Source organism: Hylobates moloch, unplaced genomic scaffold (genome assembly GCF_009828535.3).
Source record: "Hylobates moloch isolate HMO894 unplaced genomic scaffold, HMol_V3 SCAFFOLD_20, whole genome shotgun sequence".
In the NCBI taxonomy this organism is placed as follows: Eukaryota; Metazoa; Chordata; class Mammalia; order Primates; family Hylobatidae; genus Hylobates; species Hylobates moloch.
Window position 1 is genome coordinate 53,134,239 of NW_026652295.1, and position 23,986 is coordinate 53,158,224.

The following is a 23,986-nucleotide window of genomic DNA, read 5'->3' on the forward strand; positions in this document are numbered from 1 at the left end:
ACCAATTTTTAAAATATTATGAGACCTCATAATTGGTTTTTTAAATTAATTTCAATATTTGAATATTGCTCCATTTTAATATTTATACAGTTACTACATATCTAACATCATGGCATAGAAAAATGAAGCAGATGCAGTCGTTACATGGATAGAATATATAGGCTAGTGAGCGAAGCTATATATGTTTGTGTGTGCATGCATGTGTACATATTATATACAAATATATACCAAAATACAAAATAATCAACTATCATGTGATCTGAAATTCTATGCAGCACAGATAAGAAGCATATTTCTTAACAAACAAACCAAGGTATGATTATGACAAATATTTAAGTCACACCATATCTAGGCCAAATGTAAATAACTCAGGGGCCTGTTTTTTAAGAGAGTAAAATTATTCATAGCATTTGAAACTATTGAAAACTACTTAAAGAGTAAAATTATTTATATATACTCATATATTTGTATGATAAATTATTACTTTTTAGTGTATTGTAAAAGAAAAATGTTTAATAACCTTAAACTTAAAGCATACTGTTTATTAAAATACTCCAAAAAATTATAGGGTGAAATTATTCATAGGAATTAATTTTTAACATTTTTCCAAGTATACAATTCTTTCATTTTCAAGTCCCACAAAATTAAAGGTAAAAATATCTATCACCCTTTACTTCTCTTCATAATGACAGTTAGAGAAAATAGAACTTTCACTGAGTAAAGTTTACTCAGTCCCAACTGATAACATGCAATGTGGGATGTTCAATAAAGTGAAATAAATATTTACTTTAGATGGAAGTACATAAGGAACTGAGAGTTCCTATTCAATTTTTGACAAGAGTTGTCCTATTCATTTAGATTTTAATCAGTGATTAACTCCCCACTGCACCGGCCCTGAACAAATGCAATTACAAAGCTACTCCATGTACAGGTCTCTAAATTCCAGAGCTGCATTTGTAATACACTTTTTATATGTAATTCTCTCATACCCATTTATGATATATGTCACTTCTACGTTTACTATTTTAACTTAATGAGAGATTAGTCCACTACAAGTTTGCAAACTACAGAAGAGGAGAATGTTTTGGGTGTGTTCTGTATTACCATAGAAATTATTCAATGTGTTTTTGTAGCTCTGCTGAAGATGAGAAAATTTAACTGTGTGATGGGGTGGAAATATTAAAAGTTTAAGTTAGCACTGTTGTTAAGTGACAGTGTCTTATTATTGGTACATCCATAAGACTTCCGAGTACATCTCATGTTCATAAATTCTCTGTTTAATCAACTATCCTAAATTTTGCTAGGAAAACACTTAAACTCATGGACCTATAAGCCCTCATTTTTCCTTTTCACTAATATAGATTGCTAAATAATTTTAAAAATATATTTTTGAAGGATTCTTTGCTTTCTTTGCCCCACCACCAACTCTATCACCCAGGACAATATTCATTATCTCTTCAAAATGAGCAGATAATGTCAGAAGCTATTTGTCTACAATCTCCAGTAGCTGGATTAGACGTAACTGACAGTATTACTTTCTGTATGCAGGCGTACAACAGGAAAGAGACATAGAGCATGCAATTTCTTCCACACATGCCATCGATTACTATAAAAATGTAAATAATGTGGTTTCAGACCCTATAATTCAAAACTCAATTTGAGCAGTAACTCCTCTTAAAGGCGATACATTCGTAAATTCAGTGATGAGAAAAAATGAGACTAGAGCTCTTCCTGACAACCCTGGGTGATGTTTTAGCCAGCTATGAATAGCACTGTAGCCTGGGTACAGCAACCCTGTGTCATTCACGGACTCCTTGCACAAACCCCATATATCTTAGCCTCAGTAGCACAGAGGCAATCTTGGTCTGCTTGAAGAAGTAAGACAGTTTTAATAAATCACAGTCTTACAATAATAAACACAGGAAATCTCTGGAAAATTGAACATCCAGTTTTTTTTTTTTTTTCTACCCAATACCCTGCCTTGGCTGCCAAAGCTAAAATAGACTGACACCATATTCACAAAACTTCTTAAGTCCAGAAGCCTTGAAACTAATTTGGTCTTGTGTATAATTTCCTGTACTTCCTTATTCAGCATTACCTTTGTGCACTAAGGACCTCTGTACTGCCCTCTATTGGGTGAAATGCTTACATGTCTCAAGAGTGACCAAAATAGGAAGCATATGACCCATACTCTTCTATTGTAAATGCAGGCAAGACATTTCAGTCATGATCCACTAATGTCTACAAGTATTCATGTTTTAAATTAATAAAATAGACCCAGGCTACCCAAATGGATCTGGGAGTTATAAACTGGGAGACCAATATTCCGGATAAAGAAATAAAAGTCATTTTATTCAATAGCATTTCCTAGTTTCCTAAGATAAACATAATACATATGCATTAGTTATTCTTTGTTCAGGTTAATGCCTTTTGTGACCACCCTCCTGGTCTCCCCATGTCAAAACAATCATGTCCCCAACATCGTTCTGAAGTAGGGCAAGAAGTCTCAAAGCTCCCAGTATAATTTTCTTTCTACTCAACTGTGCTGCCTCTCATATATCATGTCTTTATGTTTGATAATAACACTGTCAAAGTTGTTATTTCCCATGCATGAAAGCAGAAGTGATTTTTGAAATACTGTATCTAATTGTAGTTACTGTATACAGACTGTAAACGCAGTTTCCCTTCTATACTTACACTTCTTTCTGTAAGCCAACTTGCCCAGAGTGGAGGGTAGGCCTGGGTTGTTGGAAGGAGACTAACTCACTGGTAATAAGACACTGGAAATAAGTAATAAGACACTGGCTGTGGAAAAAAAGGGTCTTATTACCACAACAAGCAATGCCATCACGGCAAATTTGTGGTTTGGCCATCATATAGATCCGGAGATCTCTGTTTTGATGTAAGACAGAACTTTAAAAACACTGGCCAGAGTGCTCGATGACAAACTGCTTAACATACCCTGGTTACTAAGTTCTTTTTTTTTTTTTTTTTTGAGACAGAGTCTCGCTCTGTCACCCAGGCTGGAGTGCAATGGCGCAATCTCGGCTCACTGCAAGCTCCGCCTCCCGGGTTCACGCCATTCTCCTGCCTCAGCCTCTCCGAGTAGCTGGGACTACTGGCGCCCGCCACCACGCCCAGCTAAATTTTTTGTATTTTTAGTAGAGACGGGGTTTCACCATGGTCTCGATCTCCTGACCTCAGGTTCCGCCCGCCTCGGCCTCCCAAAGTGCTGGGATTACAAGCGTGAGCCACCGCGCCGGGCCACTAAGTTCTATTTTATAACTCATTTACAGATATTCACTTGATTTTAAAACACCATTTGTATGAGTTTGATTTTTTTATTAATTTTTTCCAATTATCTATTTTAACTTTACACTTACCTTATTAGGTATATATTATGGTTATTGATGGCAACTACTTATTATTCAACATTTCAGTCCAACAAAGAACTCAATACAGTTTTGAACAGAGACACAACAAAAGCAATAAATGGGTGAGTGAATAAATGGAAACAATCCAAGGCATAGAGAGATGAAAATACTTGGCCAAATCATATCATACATGAGTAAGAGTCAGGTCTCAGATTTTGTATTTCTCTACCAGAAAGCATGGGTTAAACAGACAGATAAAAACCTCAGGAAACCTGAAACCTGGAGGATCTGGAGGGGGACAGAGTGGGGGCGCGGATTACTGTATTTGGGCAACTCAGAAATATATTTCTTACTACGTATTATAAGCAGAATTCAATATAAGATGCATCCATCTTGACTAATAATAGTGTGAAATTTATAAATAGATTGCACATTATAGCAGTATAAGAAGGTCTGAAGTAAGTAGTATTAGTGCTATAAGGTTATTAGCATGAATTTGCTTCAACAAGTTGATATTTCGAAGTTCTTAATTATAACCTACAAGCTTTTGCAATGACAAATTTAAATTTGTCCAAGACATTTATAAAATAAATAGCATTCTTCAAAATATATCTTATATACTAACTATGAAAATACCTAATATCCATGGATGTTACAAAATATTCTACTATTCTAAAAATTATAATTCCAATCAGTGCTGATTTGACAGGTCAAATATTCAAGATAAATAAGTTTGGATAAAATTTTTAAAAGCAAAATAAAATCAAATATTTTATGAAATATGTTTTTGATTTACAGGCATACTCTAAATAAAAAATGTATATTCTTTTTCTTTTATCAAATGTAAAACAAGTGAAACATTAGCATATATACATTTCACTAATGTGTAGGTTTTGACATGTAAAATCCATTGTCTAATGTGATATTCGGGATACAATATTACTTTTGGCATTCATGTTTATCTTTCTAAGTCTCTATGTTTACTACATATTACTTCTAGAGAATTTTCCAGCAGTTTAATCAGATAATATTAGATCAATCCATGTGTACCTAAAAATTAGAAAAATCACTTTATTTTTATTTTTAAAAAATATTCAAATAACATAACTCTTTATGAACATCAGCCAAAACATATGTCTTTAAAACTCATTATCTTAATTATTTAAAAATAACTGCTATGATATGTTTAAGTCCTCAAGGATACAAGGATAATGTATTCTTGAAAATAAGTATTGCTAGAACATACTCAAAACTGGGCTATCCAGATCACGCTTAATATCTTAATGCTTTAAAGTTTAAACCAAGTTTTGAGTAATGGATGTGAATCTCCAAGTGAGCAAGTTGTAACTATGGCACACTGGAAATAAGTATTACTAAATACTTTCATTCCCTCTAGTCTAGTCCCTAGGGCATACTCTGCATTTCCAAAACTGGATTGCATTTAAGTGGCTTAGGAGTCATATCAATGAAATGAGTTTGCACTAAAATAATATCAACAATGTTTATCAACAGACTAATCACAGTAATGCAAAAAAGACCACTAAAGAGTCAGAATCAAGCCTTTCTGAGCCATAATGGACCTCTATTTGGGTTTTAAACAATTACATACAGATCTTTCAAATGTCAATGCATGCATACAGTTCTACAGGACCAAATTTTAAGATACTTTTAGTCAGATACAAAAGTGGAATTTTAATGTGACCAAAACGGCTTTCAAAGGTTTTTTTTCTCTTTCTCATGGAAAAGCTTATTTACAAAATTGACAAACATGATGAACTCAATACAATTGAATAAAAGATAAGGTAAAGCAGTGGTACCCAACCCCCAGTCCACAGACCAGTACTGGTCTGTGGCTGGTTAGGAATGGGGCCACACAGCAGAAGGTGAGCAGCAGGAGAGCAAGTGAAGTTTCATCTGTATTTACAGCCACTCCCCATCACTCGCATTCGTTCCTGAGTCAGATCAGCAGCTGCATTAGATTTTCATAAGAGTGCATGCAAGGGATCTAGGTTGTTCACTCCTCATGAGAATCTAATGCCTGATGATCTGTCGCTGTCTTTATCACCCCCATATGGGATTGTCTAGTTGCAGGAAAACAAGCTTAAGGCTCCTACTGATTCTACATTACAGTGAGTTGTATAATTATTTCATTATATATTATAACGTATTAATAATAGGAAAAAGATACAGTAAATGTAATGCACTTGAATCATCTGGAAACTACCCCCCACCTTGCTGTTTGTGGAAAAATTGTCTTCCACAAAACCAGTCCTTTGTGCCAAAAAGGCTGGGGACCTCTGAAGTAGAATATTTTATTTTAATATTATGTTTTGGTTATTTTTATAAATCTAAGAACAAAGAAAACCCAACTTGTTAGTCAAAGTGTAATTGAACAAATTAATTGTCATCATATTGAAAAGTAGTACATGCTGAGCATAATAATCTTTGAGTATAATACTTTTTAGACTAGTGGGAGTAAAAGGGCCAAAAAAGCTTGAATTATATGTTCTGCTTGAAAATATAAGCATATTAAACAATAAAATTGCTGACACTATTGCTTTCATTATAAGATTTGCTTTTTCTTAGGATACAGTAGTGAAACTACATCCCAGGTACAGTAGAAGTTGTTGTTGAATGCTGAGTAATACCAAACGATGTTAGCAACAAGTATTTTCCCCCATTTTATTGCATATTAACCTTAAAAAACGTTCAAAGAGAAAAAATAACAGTGGCCGGGTGCAGTGGCTCACGCCTGTAATCCCAACATTTTGGGAGCCCGAGGTGGGTGGATCAGAAGGTCAGGAGTTCGAGACCAGCTTGGCCAAGATGGTGAAACCTCGTCTGTACTAAAAATACAAAAATTAGCCGGGTGCAGTGGCGGGCACCTGTAATCCCAGCTACTTGAGAGGCTGAGGCAGGAGAATCACTTGAACCCAGGAGGTGGAGTTTGCAGTGCACTGGGATCACACCACTATACTCTAACCTGGGCGACAGAGCAAGACTCCATCTCAAAAAAAGAAAAAAAAATAGTTTCCACCATCCCAACAAAAATAATGTTAACATTTCCACATTCTTTTTTGAGGGAGACAAAGAGTGTTTGAAACATTTATAAATATGCTTTGGGCAATTGTTTCTCCTATGTGGCAACAGAAACAATGATTTAATTGTACAGTGGAATAGCTTTAAAGTATTGCATTTCCACTTAATCCCTACCTAAAATCACAGGAATTGATTAGTAGCCCCCACACTTAACCAGAGGAATTCAGGAATTTATATCATCACTATTTGTAAAGATATAGTAAATAATACCACTATTACATAAGTAACACGTATAGGATATAAGTCAAATATACTGCCACATTATAGAGTGTCTAGGATAGTATTTAGAATATTTATTATTATATTATTTTAGTATCCAAAATATGTACTATTATTATATTATTTTATTATCCAAAATATGTACTATTATTATATTATTTTCATTCAATAAGAGATAAGTTTGCAAATTTAGAGAAACATTTAACACAGCAACTTAAAATAATTCAGGGTGTTTGTGCTAACAAAAGAGCAACAAAAATCTAATTGCTACTTTTCATTTCTAGAGTACATTGATATTTTGCTCTGAAAAGAGATCCTCCTAGTGTGTATTATTTCAAAAGTAAATAGGTATTCATAAATAATTTAACATATAGAACTGAATGATGTGTGTATGCCAGACATGCCATAGAAGTTACAACAGACTCTGAAAAGGTGTCAGTACAGAGTTAGGACTTTGATGAACAGGTCCGGACATTAAAAACAGCTTCAGAAATACATGGACATAATTTCATTCTACAGTAAAGACAGTGATTTGTGTGGCAGTGTGTGCTCACTGTTTTCAACACCTCTTAATCTCATTTAAAGCAAAGCAATTAATTTTATAAAGGGAGTGGATAGGAGTGAGGTGAGTATTGGTAGCCATGACAGTACTAAAATAGGTATTCTTTTTAATTTGGGAGTTTTTTGTTTATCTATCAACTGTACTTATTATTTAACTATTAGTAAGAAAAAGCATATAATTAGGTTAGTTATTAGGCCAGTTTTAAAAACATAAAAGTGGCAGATTATAAAAAGGCCTCAGTCGTATTTCCCCTCCCACTTGCTCTTCCAGAATGCTGAGACCCAATATAAAGGTGGTATCTGTCCCCTCCTTTTGAAACTCGGTGGGCTTTGTAACTGCCTCAACTAATAGCTTATGAAAAAGTAATGCTATAAAATTTACAAGGCTTGATTATAAAAGCCATACCACATTTGCCTACCCCTTAAGACACTCATCTTTGGAACTCTGAGCCATTTATGTTAGATTAAAGCTACTATGCTGTGATAAAGTCCAAACTAGCCCCTGCGGGAGACCACGTGGAGAGTCTTTGAGAACACAGGAAGAGAGAGGTAGACAGCAAGCCTGAAGCTGCCCCAGCCCCCTGCCCTTGCTGTTCAAGCTCTGACCACTGTCTACCTCACTGTTAGTACCTAAGAAATCTCTAGCTAGAGATGCTCAGTTGAGCCGTTACTAAATTCTTGATACACAAATACCATAAGCAAAAACAAATGTTGTTATTGTTTTAAGCCATTAAATTTTAAGATTATTTGGTGTGCGGGAATCAAAGAACCAACACAAATTTACTAACACTCAAGGATATGTAGCAATTACATATATTTGAATATATACATTTGCACAAACACATGAAATATTTCCCACAAGCTGCACAGTCAGTGAAAACACGTTAGACCAATTGAAGCAGTGTAGAGTCTATGGTTCAAGCCATTTAAGTACTGGGAAAAAAATGAGGTGGCAAATGGTGTATGTTTGTTCTCAATTTTCTGGAAGAGCTAACATATTTTATCTATGTGGATCTAGCTCTCAGAGCACAATTTTACCTACATTTACCTTTCAATGACCATCTGAGATCATTTACTAAAGAACTAAGTGTCTTCATTCCTTCTCTGAAACCAAATATTGGACAAACAGCAATTATTTGTTATATAAGAAATTCAACGTGTTTATATAAGTTGAAAAACAAAATGAGCCTCATATATTTAGAAACAGAAAATGAACCATGACAACTCTTACAAGGAAGCAACACTAGTGTGCATACCTGCTCTACGAATTCAGGAGAAAAGACAAGAATATGAAGACTTCACCAATAAATATTCTCAGTGATTTTAATCAGCTGATTCCCAAGGATAACTGTATAATTAAATAGATCTACTTCTGTCATAAAAATATGTGGAAGACCCACAGTTTCTGAGATGATCATCAATTAAGTGAGAGTTGGGTCATAATATGGTTTTGACCTCCATGCCAGCATCTTAGTGTGCAGGAGAAAATAGTGCTCTATGCACAGAATTGAGTATTTTAATTCAGGCTCATTTGGAGATAATTTGGTTTAAGTCTCCCTCCCTCTTTCAGCCTACATTCTCCTCCTCTATCTGGGTAAAGGACTCCTATAGCACCAGGGAATAAGAATTGTGATCTTGGTAAATTTCACCAGGAGCCTCTTTGGGAAGGTGACAGAGGCCAACTCATCTGGGTAATAATGGATGAGTCTTACTCTGGAAAATTTCCCAAATGTAAAGTTTTTCTGAATGAACTGTGCCTTATAAGCAAGCAATCTGGGGGCTCTCTGCCTCCTTTCTTTCTCACTCTTTCTTTCAGCCCCTTCATGCACCCTCACATACACCTCGTCAAAATTACCTCCTTCTTTGACTCTTTTCCACAGCTACCTTCCTCAAAAAGAAAAGAGCTAGGAGGAGACATCAGGATTGGACTCGGTAGCAGAAGGTATAGCCTCCTGCATCTCATCAACGTAAATCTGAATTTTAAACTTCAATCCAGTAAATGCGTCTTCAGTGCCAATAAAGGGGTACTTGTATCACACACCAAAAGGAGAGTAGGGGTAATTTACTCGTTCCTTCTTGCTAACATTGTGCTTAGGCCATATTTTTAAATTTTAGAGTGACTTGAAAATAATTATTAGTCTTTTACATACATTTCTTTCTACTTTTATAAAAAAAAGATCTATTTTTATTCCCTGGTGTTGGGACTTGTGACCCATCTATTCCAATAGTTAAAAAATAGCTAATGAGGGAGCAAATATTTTTTAACTAAGCCTTTGCCTATGGCATATGTTATGTATATTTAATGTATTTTTATTTTTAAATAAGTGATTTCATTTTAATCATTTGTGAACAAAAATATTTACAATCAAATGGCTAAATTAAAGATGAATGTAAAACTCTAGTTCACTTTTTAAAAGATTATTGTATTTACAGTTTAAATAGCTTACTACTAACAGCCACATTCCAAAGTTGCAATAAACTTTATCTATTTTTATAAACATGTTTTATTTCTGCTGCTATTGTTCACTCCATCTGAGCCAGGGGATATCTGGACTCATTTCAAATGTTCTTATATTTCATGTCACTCTAAGGAAAGCTTTTTCCAGATAAGTTGTAAAGAACATGTATTTTTTAATGACAGGTATTTTATCATCTCTAGCCATTCAGGTTATAGGTGTGGGATCCTGTTTTATATGGCACCCTGCTACTGTGGAACTTTTCTTTTAGCTGTTTGAGTTAGAAAGTCTTTGCCAAACAAAACAGTAGGAGGGAAACTGTAAAAAAGTTTTAAAATCCTAAAAAAAGAAATAAGTGATCAAGCAGCAATCTAAACATCAACTAGAGGACTATTCCCATGACCTACGTTTGAGGAAAAAAATATAAGATGCAGAGAATTAATAGAATACCAATTTAGATCCACACACATTGTCCTTAAAAGCAGAAATTATTTCAACCAATATATACTTAAGCTGTTGTACTAAAATTATTGTCAAAACCTCAGATGTTAAGTTAGACAAGTCTGACTTCGTAAGATTTTTTTTCTAAAATAAGAGAGTAATATAAAATTTCAAAAGAGAAATTTTAAAATGGTCTGCTCAGACAAGCTCCCTGAAATCTAAAATCAAATTGGAAAAGTAGAATATCCTCAATATTTGCCTTTGACAAACATTTAATGTGTTATATAGTAAGTGACTGATACAACTTTGGAAGATAAATTTCCTATCTGTCTTGGATTCAGGCACACTGATCTTTTACAAGTATGTGATTTATTTAAACCCCTGAAAAACTGGAATGTATATAACTAGATGAATATTAACATAAAATATATAACATAGTCTTTAGTATTTGAAAGGCAAAATATCTTCAATTATTCAACTTGAGCTCAACTCAATATTGTAACTATACACATACTTTAATCTTCAGAATAAAGGCTAGTTACCAGAAAAGGCAGTTAACTTGTGTAGAGCCCAAGATCCATCCATCAGTCTGTCTACTAGTCAAGCATTCCCTTAAATAACAGTACTGAGCACTGGTCAGGAGTCAGGTGCTCTGGGCTGTGGGCATTCACACTCAGGGACCATTCACGTGCCTTAGAATCTCCAACACTCCGATACTGCAGGCATCGCTGCTGGGATTTCCAAGGTTCAGAGAGGTTAAGTCACTTACTCAACTTCAAGGCAGAATGTGAACAGGGACACAATTTTCGAAGCACTTCCTCTCACCACAGCTGTCCTCAAAAGCTATGTGGGCGAATTCAGGTACTTATTCAATAATACTTTGAGCCTTGGAAGAGTTCATTAAATTTCAATAGGTTAAGCCCTAAATTCAACTTGGGAACAAACCTAGAATAAATCATATCATTTTATAGTCCTATCACATGTATCTACTTAATGTAAGGTCAGGAGGCATTTTCCAATTACTTCTCACAAAGGGACTACCTGTTTTTTTTTCCTTTTGTCCATCTTTTCTCTTAACTAGCTATGCAAGAAGTGTAGCCTTCTAAAAAGGATTTCTGCCTTATCCTTCTAAATGTCACTGAGTATGTCCTAAATCAGTTTTAAAAAATCTATCATCAATTTCCACTCTTGCATAATACTAGAATGTGGCCATGAATATTACTATAGGAAAGACTATTTTGTAGGCAGCTTTATAAAACCACTGGGGAAACAAAAAAGAATTTTGAAGAGGGCTAGCAACACCTCATACCTGAAATATAACTTTAGTTGGTCAATATTCATCAAATAATATTAGCAAAATCTATTCTCTTTCCTAACACTAATTCTAAAGTTATACCTGCCTATTCAGTTTCTCTCCAGCAATAATCAAATATGTGAAATTAGCAAAGACTGTATTAAAGACAGAAGTAAATTTATGAAGATATAAAGATAGTAAAAATGCCTAGAACTCTCTTAAAATTAATGGTGGCTAGTGAAATAATGGCTAGCATTTTACAAATTGACAATTTCAGGGAAATATGTTTAGCCTAATCAAACTAGTAGTGTTTTCCTAAAAAATAGTTTTGTGACCTTCATTATACAGGACCAAATACATGAACAAAGTGAGAGTCAATTGCTGATACCAGAGAATTGAAAGTAATATGGTATTGTGCTCTCAGACTGATTGACTTATTTTTTTTATTTTACAGTTATTTATTGAGCACCTACTTACTATGTGCTAAGAAATGGGTGTACAGTGATAAGCAGAAGACAAAAGATACATGATCACTACTTTTATAATATTTATGGTACAGGTAGTGGCTAATCAAAACAAAATACACACACACACATACACACACACACACTATAAACAGTGACAATGGGATAGAGAAAATTAGTTTCTTTTGAGGATAAATAAAAGTAACCCGCTGTGAAAGGTGACATATTACTACTACTCTTAATCCTATTGTGGCTTCTGTTACTTCAAATGTAATACAATTAAAAAGCCTTTAATGTTTTAAGCCTTTTTATCTAATTGAGTTCTAACTGCAGAGAAACGCAGAAATACAGATATACATAAGTAAGTACAGGTAAAGTGCTATATGGACAAAGAGGCAGGACATGTAAATAGAGGACAAGAAACAGTTAATTTAGCAGTAGCTTCCGCAAAGTAATACAGTTAACGCTAAGAAGGAAAAAAGGGGCCAGGTATAGACAGTCTTGAATACCCAACCAAAGTTTCCAGGCTTTGTTGGGAGGAAGGGAACCATTAAAGAACTTAGAATGTGACTTTTTGACCTAAAGATAGAAATGCTATTTGACCCATCAATTCCATTACTGGGTATATAACCAAAGGAATATAAATAATTCTATCATAAAGACACACTCATGTGAATGTTCATTGCAGCACTATTCACAACAGTAAAGACGTGTAATCAGCCCAAATGCCCATAAATGATAGTCTGAATAAAGATAATGTAGTACATATATACCATGCAATACTATGTAGCCATAAAAAGAATGAGGTCATGTCCTTTGCAGGGATACGGATGAGGCTGGAGGCCATTATCGAACATATTATCTAGCACATTAACTAACGTAGGAACAGAAAACCAAATACTGCATGTTCTCATACACAAGTGGGAGCTAAATGATGAGGACACATGGACACATAGAGAGGAACAACACACACTGGAGCCTATCGAAGAGTTGAGGGTGGGAGGAGGAGAGGATAAGGAAAAATAACTAAAGGATACTAGGCTTAAGACCTAAGTGATTAAATAATCTGTACAACAAAATCCCATGACAGATGTTTACATAAGTAACAAACCTGCACTTGTACCCCTAAAGTGAAATAAAGAGAAAGAAAGAAAGAAAGAGAGAGAAAGAAAGAAAGAAAGAAAGAAAGAGAAAGAAAGAAAGAAAGAAAAAGAAAGAAAGAAAGAAAGAAAGAAAGAAAGAAAGGGAGGAGGAGGAGGAGAAGGAAGGAAGGAAGGAAGGAAGGGTGCTTATAAATACCATTTAAGGGACTACTGCAATGATTATTTAATGAGGGTCTGGATCACTAATGTATCAATGAGACTGAAAAGAAGACACAAGTATAGGCCGTATTGAAGAAGAAGACATTTCGTACATCAGTAACTGTTATGGACTGAATGTTTGCACCTCCTCAAAATTAATATGTTGAAATCCTAACCTGTGATGTGATGATATTAAAAAGAAGGATCTTTGGGAGATAACTAGGTGATGGGGGTGGAGCTCTCATGAATGACATTAGTAACATGATAAGGAGAGACATGAGTGTGCTCCCTGTCTCTGCTCTCCACCATATGAAGATAGAATGAGAAGGTGGCCATCTGCAAATAAGGAAGTGGGTGTTCACCAGACACTGGATCTGCCAGCACCTAAATGTTGGACTTCCCAGCCTCCATAACTGTGAGAGATAGTTCTCCTGCTGTTTAAGTCACCCAGTCTATGCTATTCTGTTATAGTATCCCTAACTGACTATAACAGTAACTGGATACAAAGTCAGCTCTTAAAATCCAGGATTTTAAAGGAAAGATTTGCACTCTTGGCATAAAGCAGGATGGACAACGAGTTTGATTTTAACCCAATGAGATTGAGGTGGAGATGGTACATCCACCTGAAGCTTATCAAGGAAGGCAGCACTAGAAACGCAAATTTGTCATTCTCATAGAAGTGAATGTTCGTGTTGGAAAGACAGCCAAAGAAGAGAGGATAGGCAGAGAAAAGCACTGAAAACAGAATCTTAGGGGAACCTTAAACTAAGAGGTCATGAAAGATGTCAGAGATGACAGAGAAAGAGCAATTGGGGAAATAACTGATTCATTAGAATAGAGAATAATGGAAACTAAGGAAATGATATCAGGAGTAGTCAGTGAAACTAAGTGCTGTGGAGAAATTAAGGGATCCAAGGACTGAGAACAGACACTGGATTAGGAAGAGAGAGTGTTTTACTGGTTGCTAATTACTAGTGATGTTTCAAAGATCAGAGTCAAGTCTCAGAAGTAATGACTGCTGCCACATGCCTGAAAACCCTAGAGAAAGCTCTCTCATCATCTTTCAAGGCAAAATTCTAGATGACTCTCTGCTTTATCTTCAATGATATATTTGATGACATACCCCTGTAGCAAATATAAGTGTCAAAAAAAGCAAAGTAAAAGGAATATGTGTCTCCATTTCTCACTCTTTAATATGGGATTCTAGAAGGAAGCTATCAGCCTACTTATTATCATTTGCCTCTAACAGACAAAATGACTAATGCATTTGGAGATGTGCACATTATTTAGAAAGTCAGCCATAAAATGATAAAGAAAGGTCAGACCCCCTAAAATGCTATTTAACAGCCTTGTCCCCTATTCATTATATTGAACCATACTCACACAGGCTTAGTATAAAGTTCTAAGTAACTTGTAGGACTTCATCAAAGGGCTTTTATTTAATCGTATCACAGTCCACAGGCTAATATTTTGTAAGAATATGGAAAATTAGTAATTATATCAAGTTAATATCACAGTATTTACCAAATAATTTTTGGTGAAGTTGAATTAGGATCTAATTTAGAAATTGTGGATTTACATACCTGTGGTACCCATCTGGAAGACACAAAGCTAGTCACTTCTATTACAGACAAGCCAGTTTGGGAAAGTCGATTGATAAATTCAATTTTTATATCTGTAGGAACTATAACCTATGAAAACAAAAATATTTTATAAGTAAATTGTATAGGTTCTATTGAAGCAGAAACAGAAAATTACTTCCTAGGTCAAAGTGAGTATTATTTGTAATTTATAAATTCAAGTAGCATTGAGAAAAAATATATAATCACATAACATATGAAATCCATGTAAATCTTTACAATCTTTTTTTTTTTTTTTTTTTTGAGACGGAGTCTCGCTCTGTCACCCAGGCTGGAGTGCAGTGGCGTGATCTCGGCTCACTGCAAGCTCCGCCTCTCTACAATCTTAAATCTATTAATATTTAGACAGCATTTGAAGTAAATGATGTAAAACTACCTTTTCATTCTGCAATCCATCCCTAGGCCCAACTTCTACTATTTTAACAAACTCAGGGAGTCCAGATAACTGGGATGTTTCCTGAAATGCAAAACATAAGAACAAAAAAATATAACTTTTAGATTGTTACATTTGCTTATTTGAAAAGTTAAACAATTGCACTTTGTTATACTCTTACCCCAGATAATTAAAATACTGAAAAATCAATACAATGATATCATGAAAATGCACTATTTATATTACTTGCAACATGAAGTATTTTTTCCTTATAACCAAGTGATATTTAGTCTAGTTATGATTAAAATTCAAAAGATTAATTTATAAAATATAATTGAAGAACAATTGATTTACTCAGGACGTAAAGAGCAAATCTGTTGGGTGAGTCTGCATATGACGATAAACTAACTACTGTTAGAGTTCATTTAAAAATTACATGTTGGCCAGGCACAGTGGCTCACCCCTGTAATCCCAACACACTGGGAGGCTGAGGTGGGTGGATCATGAGGACAGGAGTTTCAGACCAGCCTGGCCAACATAGTGTAACCCTGTATCTACTAAAAATACAAGAAATTAACTGGGCATGGTGACAGGTGCCTATAATCCCAGCTACTTGGGAGGCTGAGGCAGGAGAATTACTTGAACCAGGAGGCGGAGGTTGCAGTGAGCTGAGATCGTGCCATTGCACTCCAGCCTGGGTGACAGTGCGAAACTCCATCTCAAAAAAAAAAAAAATTATATATATATATATAATCCCAGCACTTTGGAAGGCCAAGGCATATTTGCTTGAGCCCGGGAGTTTGAGACCAGCCGGGGCAACATAGTGAAACCTCATCTCTATTAAAAAAATAATAATAATACAAAAATTAGTCAGGCGTGGTGGGGGTGGTGCACCCTAAAGTCCCAGCTACTCTGCTTGGAAGGCTGAGGTGGGAAGATTGCTTGAGTCCAGGAGATCAAGGCTGCAGTGAGCAGTGATTATGCCACTGCATTCCAGCCTGGGTGACACAATAAGACCCTGTCTAAATAAATAAATAGCTCTTTAAGTTAAAGACTATTTCTATTTCCATGAAGAGGTATACAGGATGCCACCCTCTATACCTTGAACTTGAATATGAATTTGGTTTTGGGAATTGGGCCCAGAAAACTGAGGTTAGAAAAGACAATGTGCTGCTTATTTTTTCTCTAGGTCACACAGCACAGTTGCCACCTAAGTGTCACTCCCTGAAAGACAGACCCATCCCTAGTGGAACCTATACCACAGTAACCCACTGGGAGCAGCCTAGCTCCAGCCAAATGTAACAAACCCCTTGTTCTACCTTTTGCTAGAATCTGAGATGGTAAATGGTCTGGCTTCTGAAACCTCTGCCCCTAGACTAGGTACTATGGATCTAGTTTAGAAGATATATTTGCCTTCTAAATATGCCCATTTAGAAGGCTGTTATTTAAAATTGGGGGAAAATGAAACAGCCTTTGAAATTGTATATTGCAGTTAAAGCCAGAAGCATACTCCATCTTTTCAGACTGTACCAACATAGTCTCTTGGTACCTCTGAGCCGAGTTAAGTTTGGGTAACCCATCATCAAGTTCTTTAAGTGGATAGTTGACAGAATATGTACTTCAAAAGTTTCTGTTTGTTTGTTTTTGCCTTTTATCAGGAATGATGAATTCAAGCCAACCAGTTTATATTGTCACACTCTGTCCTTGTAAAAATTACAGCATACATGGGTAAGGTGGCTGTTTTGAATGCAGAACCAAATTCAAGTCTGTGGAACAAAAAATATTCAAAGGCCATTTTTAGGGTCCAGAGCTGTTATTGGTTTTATCAGTATTCTGAGCTATCAGCAAAAGAGCCCAGATGGTCCCCATTACAATGTTTACAGACCACTCTCTACAATGTCCATGAAATTAGTCAATTCAATAAGCAAAAAAAGCAACCTAGAAGAAAAAGGATTTTCTTTTCTGCGTTTTCTGTGCAGGTTGTGATGCATGAAGTTAACTTGAGAGAGTGGAGGGATGAGAGGAAGGCCTGGGGTTCCTCAGCTTTAGACTCCATTTGGATGACAACATGAAATCATGCCTGATTTACAAAATGTCTACAATTTCAACCGAACAATAAATAAAAGGTATGGCATGGGAAGGTGAAGTAAATAAGAAAAGCTCTCTCCTCTTTCTTATTACCTCTAGTCTTCAGTTGGCAAAAAACAAAACTAGGCAATCCTAAGCCATGTGGTCTCATTATCACTGATTGTTTCTTGAAACTGCATTTCAACAACAATTAGCTTGACACATGCATGGCAGAAGAGTTCTCTTTTACTCAATGACAATGTTTGCCAAAAAAAAAGAAGAAAAAAAAAGGTACGTAGTGTTTTTTAAGGTAATAACCATATGCCTCCTGAATACAATTGAAGAACTGAGGACCTTTCTTTGCATCAATGTATTGTAGCTGGCACTATTAACAAGTAATCTGAAGAAATTAAATCACCGATTATTAACAATTATGGCCATTTCAATCAAAGCAGAATATGTGTTCATTTGATACTGTTTTTGATTCCTCTTCAATCTAATGTTAGTATTTAGTCTTTCTAGACTACCTGAATTAAGCCAGTGACAGAAGTGACAGAAGAAATTATCCAATATGATCAACAGGTAATTATTGAGCACAGTCCATATGTCATGCATTGGGCTGGGGCTGGTATATGCCAAGGTAGAGCCAGTAATATACAGTCCAATTCTATGTAAGTGTAAGATAGAAGGTAAGGAACAGCATGTACTGGGGAATATCTGGGGAGAAGTATGTTCTGGTGGGGAAATAATGAGCTTATTTTTGAATTATTGAATTCCACATGCTAGTATAACATTTAATTGGATTTACCTACTAGGCATTGCTTGTGCATATCTAAGGTCATTAGAAAAAAAAGTCAATACACAGATAGTAATGCTCAGGAAGAGACTAAAGATCAGTAAAAGAGGGCTCTTAAATCACACATACTCAACAAGTATGAAAGGCAACCCATTTAAAAATGAGAAACTAGAGGAGGACCAGGTAACACCAGCACATGCAGTGGGTCACACTGCAGGAGCTGCACTTGGGGAACCTCAGAATTTCACAATGGGCTGCAGGCATACCTGCCCTTTGCCTTAGAGAGAGATACTATCTCTCTTTCTATGGCTGTTTGCTAGGCAAACGTTCTTGAAAAGGTATTCTCAAAGAAAGGCAATCAGTGCCTTGCTAATAAAACATGCAGATATGCAAGGGTTCCATAAAAATTGTTTCTCAATACTATTATTACCTCCATTAATACCCAATTATTTTCTTATTGATCAATAAAATTCTTATTGATCATCCAAGATTCAATTTGTCATCTACTCAAGAGACTTCTGACTTCCACAGATGGAATTAAGTCATTTCATTTCTATATTTTCATGACATTTTGTAGAAGCCTATTTTAAAGCATATCAGCATATCTATGAGTACTTCTTTGCTTGCCTGTTTCTCCTTTTTTGATTAAAATCCTCAGAGTTATCACAATGGATACATAGTAAGCACTTGATCAATGTTTGTTAAATGAATGACTAAGTGAATGAATAAATTCACATCTAAAATTTAGACAAGTAAAATTGACCTTTCTTTTAGCTAACACATGCTAAGTAACATTATTATAGCTATTGGGTATAGGAGGTGAATCATTCAACCAAAACTCCTGCCCATAACTAGCTTACATTTTAGTGCTATAGAGATCTGGAAGCAACTGTGAGGCAGGGATGGGGAGGGACACTTTTCTTACACACTGAATATATGAAAATTAACGAATGACTTGTAAGTTACAAGGAATTATGTTGCATTTTAATGTAGCCTGGAGAAGTTAGAAACATACTTCTTAAACAGGCCAATAGTCTAAAATTTATTTTTATAGCATTTAACGTCCTACATTACAGAGCTCAGTGTATCCTGTTTAATGTGCAGTATAGTATATGATACCAGCGAAAAAACAAAAGATGTTTTATCCAGAGTGAATGTTGCAAAAGGCTATGTTTTATGGCTGAGTGTATGCCCACGTTTGGCATCAGATTTCTAATGGTTCACTTTCATAGAGTAACAATAAAAGAAACACTATCTTGAATTTATATGTTACTTTACTTTTCCAAAGAACTTTTCTATCTACGTTTCATCTGTGAAGCTACTCTGTGAGGTAGGCAGACCTGAAAGAGATTAAATGACTTCCTAAGTTTACCCAGCTAAGCTCCCTGGCTCTTATTCTAGTTTTCTTTAGGTTAAGATTAAATACATCACCGATTATTGAGTTATGGTTGAAGAAAATAATAATGAATCATTCTTTTATACAGAACATAAGTAATGTGCTTCACTCACATTTTTCAATATTACATAAAATTAAATGGAAGGCATATTTTGATTGAGATTTCTCTGAAATCTTTAGAGTGTGTGTGGGTGTATGCCAGTGTGTGTATGCTTGTGTGTAACACACACGTTTCTCAGCAGTAATAATGGATGACTTCTATATATACAATCAACCCTTCTAATGGTGATAGATATGATTGCTTATTAGTCACCCTACAAGTACTGCTTTTTTTTCCCTAGGAAAATAACAGCATCTATAGTAGAAATTTCTAGACAGATTTGCTTATGTTTCATGCACTTCATTTCTTGAGGAGTACTTCTTGTGTAAATAAGGTCTTTACAAATATTGAAATATTCTGTTTCATAGCCACCAAGAACTGCTATGATGTTCCAGTCAAATGTTCCCATTACACAAATGAGAGGGCTGAATCAGGAAATTGTGTGACTTTCTTTCAAAATTAAATTAGGCTTTTTAAGTGGGCATTAGAAATCAGCTTTTCCAAGAAAATCTATTTTTGTTGTCTCATTTGAAATATGCACATGGTGCATTTTGTGGTAATGTTAAACTCTCCACATTCTGCTATTTATTGCTTCTTAGATATTAATTTATGTTTTAATCAAATATAATGAGAAATGCAGACTATTATCATTTATATAGCAGATATCCATAGAAACCTTGATCCTCCAGAGCAATCAAAAGACATTTCTCTTCCTGGGTATCTCTCTAGAATGGAAGGCTGACTCAACAAAGCTGACAGTGAAACTGTTCTTTCAGAATACCTATGTGCCAATGTTGATTCACAGGCAATCTTTGGCAGGTTAATAAGAATTTATTTGTAACCATGTACAAATAAGTTTGTAATGTACCATTATGTCATCTAAGACTCAAAAACAATATGTCTTTATTTACTAAATCCAAAAGTAAAGGAAGGTATCTGCTTACTTTTTAGCAGTTTTTGGACAGCCAGAAGAGAAGTGGAGAGTTGTGCTATACTTTGTTTTCAACGGCCTTCAGTAAAAGCTTTAGGAGAGATTGAAAACAAGCTCTAGAAATAATAAAAGCCCTCTCTGTGTATGTATCCTAATATTAACTCTTGGAACTCAATGGAAAATCAGTACAGGGTATCAGTGTAGACATACAGCATAAATAAATACAAGTTTCTCCTGGAAATATATACATTTCATGAACACTTGAATCAATCAAGAGTAGTTACAAAAAAGCAAAAGAAGATTATACAAGGGGCATTTGCCACATGTGACAGATTGAAATGTAGTAGAAAGATGGACAAGGGAAGATCACCTAAAATTGTTTACTCAAATTTTAAAAATGAGGTTTTTAGCATCTTTACCATATGTGTTCACTTACTAGTTAAATAAATTCCATTTTTTTTAAAGTAGCTTGAGCTGGCCGGGCGCGGTGGCTCACGCTTGTAATCCCAGCACTTTGGGAGGCCGAGGCGGGCGGATCACGAGGTCAGGAGATCGAGACCACGGTGAAACCCCGTCTCTACTAAAAACACAAAAAATTAGCGGGGCGTGGTGGCGGGCGCCTGTAGTCCCAGCTACTCGGAGAGGCTGAGGCAGGAGAATGGCGTGAACCCGGGAGGCAGAGGTTGCAGTGAGCCGAGATCGCGCCACTGCACTCCAGCCTGGGCGACAGAGCAAGACTCCGTCTCAAAAAAAAAAAAAAAAGAAAAAAAAAAAAAAAAAAAAAGAAAATGGCGTGAACCCGGGAGGCGGAGCTTGCAGTGAGCCCCGAGATTGCACCACTGCACTCCAGCCTGGGCGACAGAGCGAGACTCTGTCTCAAAAAAAAAAAAAAGTAGCTTGAGCAATAAATGCAGCCAGGTGTTTACTATTCATCAATTATTGTTTTAATATAAAACAACTATATCATGAATAAAACAAACTATGAAAGATGAAAATAGAAAATATAAGTAGATTAAAATAAATAATAGTAAGTAGATTAGAGAATACTAAGTAATAGAGAAAATGGAGAATATTAAGTTTATAAAACATAGATAGTAGTAAAATATAGAAAAAACAAAAATGAGACAAAGTACAGGTAAGAAGAAAAAAAATCAAAGAAATCAAGAATAGGAATTTTAATGCAAGAATTTAATAAAGCATTAAAATAATTCAAAACAGAAAAACTTCTATGAATTGATAGAGCATGAGATGCTGTAAACATGATAATGCTTCTTTAAATGGTGGCTGTTATTTACATTATTTTAATAAAATTATTCATTCTTGTATTCACAGCAACTTAACATTGAAACAAAATAAACTATGAAAAATAGCCAACATGACCTATAGGTGTTTCATTGCAATTACAGACATTATTGCTATATTGAAGGTTAAGATAGTAATAAAAGTGTTGCTTTGAAAATCAAAAGGAAATGTTTGACTTCAAATATTTTATATAGAAAATTTCCTCTCCTTAGTGTCTTCACCAACAAAATTTGTTTGATCTCACATTCTCCCATCTTGCTGTCAGTCCCAAAATTTATTTTGAAAACTACTAAAATTGTTTTTGCCTTCTGCAAATACAGAAGAGTGTGTGTGTGTGTGTGTGTGTGTGTGTGTGTATTTGGTAAAGTTTAATTTTCTGGGATAAAATTGTGATATGCCAAGTTTCCTCATGGAAATATTTTCTGGGATGATACATTTCTGAAAACTGTGGTTTATAATAGAAAACGAAACTATTCATACTAAGCCAGTTATACCAGCAGCATGTCCTGATAGCCACAAAGTTGAAGGAAACTATTAAAATGCATAAATTGTCAGAGTTTTCAAGTCAAACTCCTAAGATGGCATAGCAGTGTGTTAGCTGAGGACACTTGGTTTAATATTTGGCTAAGAAGACCTAATTCATCATTCTAAATAGTTATTCAAATTGGGGCTGTTGTTATTTACAAAAAGCAATCAAATTTCATTACATATTTTTTTGTTATGCCATGTTAGTTATATAACAATGTGAAGTTGGCAGATCACATCAGTGATGTGCTGTGAGTTTTCAGCTTTATAATACACTCTATTAAGCACAGTAAGACTACTCCGTCATCCACACAGTCATCGACCCAAATCCATTCAAACTTCAAATAAAATTTTTGAGACATTAATGAAGCTTCCATCAAAATACAGCTTTATGTAATGTTTCTTTTCTGATTGGCAAAAATAAAAATGAGCATTTGCATGAGTACAGACACACAACAAAAATTCTCAGAAAACAACAATCTATGGTTCCTTATACTTCTTGAAACGTGAACAGTGTTTTATATTTGTTGGAGATGAATTATTGAGTGCTAAAGGTGGCAGAAAGGGTTGAGAAAAATGTTACCGTATCTTAATGAAGTTAGGTGAAATCTATATCTTTGGAAATTTTTATTTCTGATTAATAGACTATAGCGGATGTTGTGAGGTGCTGCTCAGGTACTCCTAGGGTGGAGGAATTCTCAGAAACTAAAGTTTTGGCAGCTGATGGCATTTCACTGGGCCTCTTTTCTGTAATTGCCCTCAGCTACAGCACCACTTTATCCCAGGTCATGCCCCCATCCCAATTGGAAGGGCCATACCAGCTCCTGGGATTCCTGTGTGACTCACTGAAGCCTCTGTTGTGAGTACATCATAGTTCAACTCATTCTTCTACCTAGTTTTATATCCTTTACTTCCCCACAGTTATTGAATCCAACGGCAATAACATCCTGCAAACAAATCCTTGTCCAGGAGACTGTTCCCAGGGAACCAGACCTAAGAAAATTAGTGCCAGGAGTGAGCCGAGGAAGTGGTCTCTAAAATGGGATTTGGGAGCTAGATGAGTTGCTGGTTAATTTTCAGTTATTTCATATTCTTCGAAGTAGGTGGGATATTGCTACTCCCTGGTAACCTGCAGCAGTGTAATTATTAACATATTCACTAGTTCTCATTCAGGACAATTTTGCACCCCAAGGGACATCTGGCAATGTCTGGAGAAATTTCTGGTTGTCAAAATTGCTGGGCACTACTGGCATCTAGCAGGGTAAAAATTTTACAATGCACAAGACAGGACTCCACAACAAAGAAGACATCCAAAATCCATAGTGTTAAGGTTAAGCCATCCTGACCTATACAATAAAAATTAATGAAGGATATAGTTCATCAATTAGCTTTGGTTAGCTGCTTCAATGTAAAAGTCATGATCCCTTGCCTAGTCTATACAACGTAGCCAATTTTCAGACCAAAAAAATAAAAAATACAAACCACAACAACTGACTGAAGCAGCAGCCAGCAGCCAGATGTTTATGATGAGGACCTTGTAATACTAAGAGAACTATATAAAGTAATTCATATAATCTTTCCCCAAAGAGATCTATAGCCATTCATTTGAGTAAATTTACACTGGGTAAAGAAGAATACCAAAAATTT

At 35.3% G+C, this 23,986-nt stretch overlaps 1 protein-coding gene across 5 annotated transcripts in view; it reads right to left on the reverse strand.

The window, feature by feature from the left end:
• Window positions 1-23,986, reverse strand: part of HMGCLL1 (3-hydroxymethyl-3-methylglutaryl-CoA lyase like 1) — a 143,053-nt gene that overhangs the window by 90,059 nt on the left and 29,008 nt on the right. For all 5 annotated transcript variants that reach the window (XM_058432512.1, XM_032140819.2, XM_032140820.2 and 2 more), the window contains 2 exons: window positions 15,226-15,306; window positions 14,793-14,900 (listed from right to left, as the gene is read on the reverse strand). In XM_058432512.1, the coding sequence (XP_058288495.1) occupies window positions 14,793-14,900; window positions 15,226-15,306 (189 nt within the window). The remainder of the gene's footprint in view (window positions 1-14,792; window positions 14,901-15,225; window positions 15,307-23,986) is intronic.